Below are 2,102 nucleotides of genomic sequence, written 5' to 3' on the forward strand. Positions count from 1 at the left end.
CCTCCCCCTTACGGCCCCGCCCCCTGGGCTCACCCACGGCCAGTCCGGGGTCGCTGTTCATTGTCTGCACGATCTCCATTCCCTAAGGAAGACAAGGAAGAAGGTCTCCAGGTCGCCCGCGGGGCCCCTACTGTTCCTGACCCCAGCTAGTCCTGTGCTGCCCCAACCCGGACCTGGGCCCGGCCCCTACCTGATTGAGCACCACCCAGTTGGGGTCAATCTGCGCGTCACCCTCGGGGTCCAGCACTACCGTCTGGAAGGCCCGGAAGTCGGTGAGAGTGACCTCGGCGTTCTCCGGACACACGTCAATCTGGTCTACCACCTTGTCGGCGTCGAAGTCACCCTGGCACTTGTCACCCACGCCGTCCCCTGAGAGCGGACGAGAGGACCCCCCCAGTGCGCGCGGTTCCAGGCCCCCCTCAGGTCTCCACCCCGCCCTGGCCACCCACACCCCGCTGAGACAGCCGATGCCTGCCACGCCCTCCGCCTTGCTCAGCACCTGCGCTGGGCCCCGCCAGACACTGCCTCCCCACAGCGGGGCTGGCCGGCCCTGGCTTACTGTCCGCGTCCTCCTGGCCTCTGTTGGGCACCAGGCGGCAGTTGTCCCGACTGTCGGGGACCCCGTCGTTGTCGTCATCGTCATCGCAGGCATCGCCCTGGCCATCACGGTCTGAGTCCACCTGGGCACTGTTGGGCACTGTGGGGCAGTTGTCCCGAGAGTCCTGGTGCCCGTCCCCGTCCCTGGAGTGGCGGGGACAGCGACGGTGAGACCCCGCAGGACTCACCAGGGCTGCCCAGAAGCCCGCCCCGAGGGCTCTTACTGGTCCTGGTCGCTGTCGCAAGCATCTCCCACGAAGTCGTGGTCCACGTCCCGCTGGGGTGAGGGCCGACCAGGGACCACAGTCAGATGGGGCAGAGGGGTTCACCCCACCTCCAGCTCCGAAGCAAGGCCCTCCCAACGCCGAGGACCCCTAGGGCGTCGGATTTGCGAGGCCCTGGGGCAGGGGTACTGCACCCTGGGACGGGTCCGTAACCCAGCCCAGGGCGGGGCGGACCTCCTCACCTGGTCAGGGTTGTCCTTCTGGGGGCAGTTGTCACAAGCGTCCCCTACGCCATCACCATCGCTGTCCTTCTGGTCTGCGTTGGGGACCCTGGGACAGTTATCCACCACGTTTCGGATCCCTGGGGAGTCAGGGGGAAGAGACAGGGCCCCAAGGTCAGAAAGGGGCCAGGCCTGGGGACAGCCCAGCCTCCAGGGGCTCAATGGACAGACGGTCCTCTCCCTGTGCAGCCAAACTGGGTACCCTGTGACACCCTCCCAAGTCCCCATTGGTAGCAGTGGGGTACCCGGGGCCTGCAGACTTTCACAAGAGACCGCCCTCTCCTCCAAACGGCCCTAGCGCTCCCCGCCCTGCCCCGCAGGGACCAGCTCGGTGTTTCTGTCAGGGTTCCACATCCGGCTGAGCCGCCCCCGGCCGCACTCACGGTCGCCGTCGATGTCGTCGTCACAGGCGTCCCCCCGACCGTCTCGGTCTGCGTCCTTCTGGTCGTCATTCATCTGGGACCGGCAGTTGTCACAGGCATCGCCCCACTTGTCTTTGTCCGTATTGCGCTGGTCCGGGTTCCGCACCAAAGGACAGTTGTCCTGGGGCACAGCGCTGGTTAGGGAAAGGGGTCCGGCCTCCTGCGCGGGAAGCCCTGGCTCCCATCAGCCACGCCCCGTCTCACCCAGAGCCCTCCCCCGGCCTCACCTCCTCATTGGGGACCCCGTCCCCATCTGCATCCGGGTCGCAGGCGTCTCCTATGCCATCGCGGTCCACGTCCTCCTGCCCTGAGTTGGGCACTGTAACGCAGTTGTCCTGGGGGGAGAACGGGAGGCACAAGGGCGTGGCAACGCAGCCCTCGCACGACCAGGCCACGCCCGCATTACGAACCACGCCCCCTCGAGCCACGCCCCCCGCCCACCTTACGGCACTGCCGCTCAGGGCAGCGCAGCTTCTCGTCCGGGAAGCCGTCCAGGTCCGTGTCTCGGCCGCAGAGGAGTCCGTTGCCGGCCCAGCCGACCGCGCACTGCGGAGAAGGTCGGTGGGTGCCCGGGGTGG

At 67.6% G+C, this 2,102-nt stretch overlaps 1 protein-coding gene across 1 annotated transcript in view; it reads left to right on the forward strand.

Moving 5' to 3' along the window:
* Nucleotides 1-1,803: 1,803 nt before the first annotated feature.
* Nucleotides 1,804-2,102, forward strand: part of Upf1 (UPF1 RNA helicase and ATPase) — a 55,584-nt gene continuing 55,285 nt past the window's right edge. The window contains exons 1-2 of the mRNA XM_033759399.1: nucleotides 1,804-1,845; nucleotides 1,986-2,081. Of these exons, the coding sequence (XP_033615290.1) occupies nucleotides 1,804-1,845; nucleotides 1,986-2,081 (138 nt within the window). The remainder of the gene's footprint in view (nucleotides 1,846-1,985; nucleotides 2,082-2,102) is intronic.

This window comes from Fukomys damarensis, unplaced genomic scaffold (genome assembly GCF_012274545.1).
Source record: "Fukomys damarensis isolate Sample0158 unplaced genomic scaffold, DMR_v1.0_HiC HiC_scaffold_37, whole genome shotgun sequence".
Classification (NCBI taxonomy): Eukaryota; Metazoa; Chordata; class Mammalia; order Rodentia; family Bathyergidae; genus Fukomys; species Fukomys damarensis.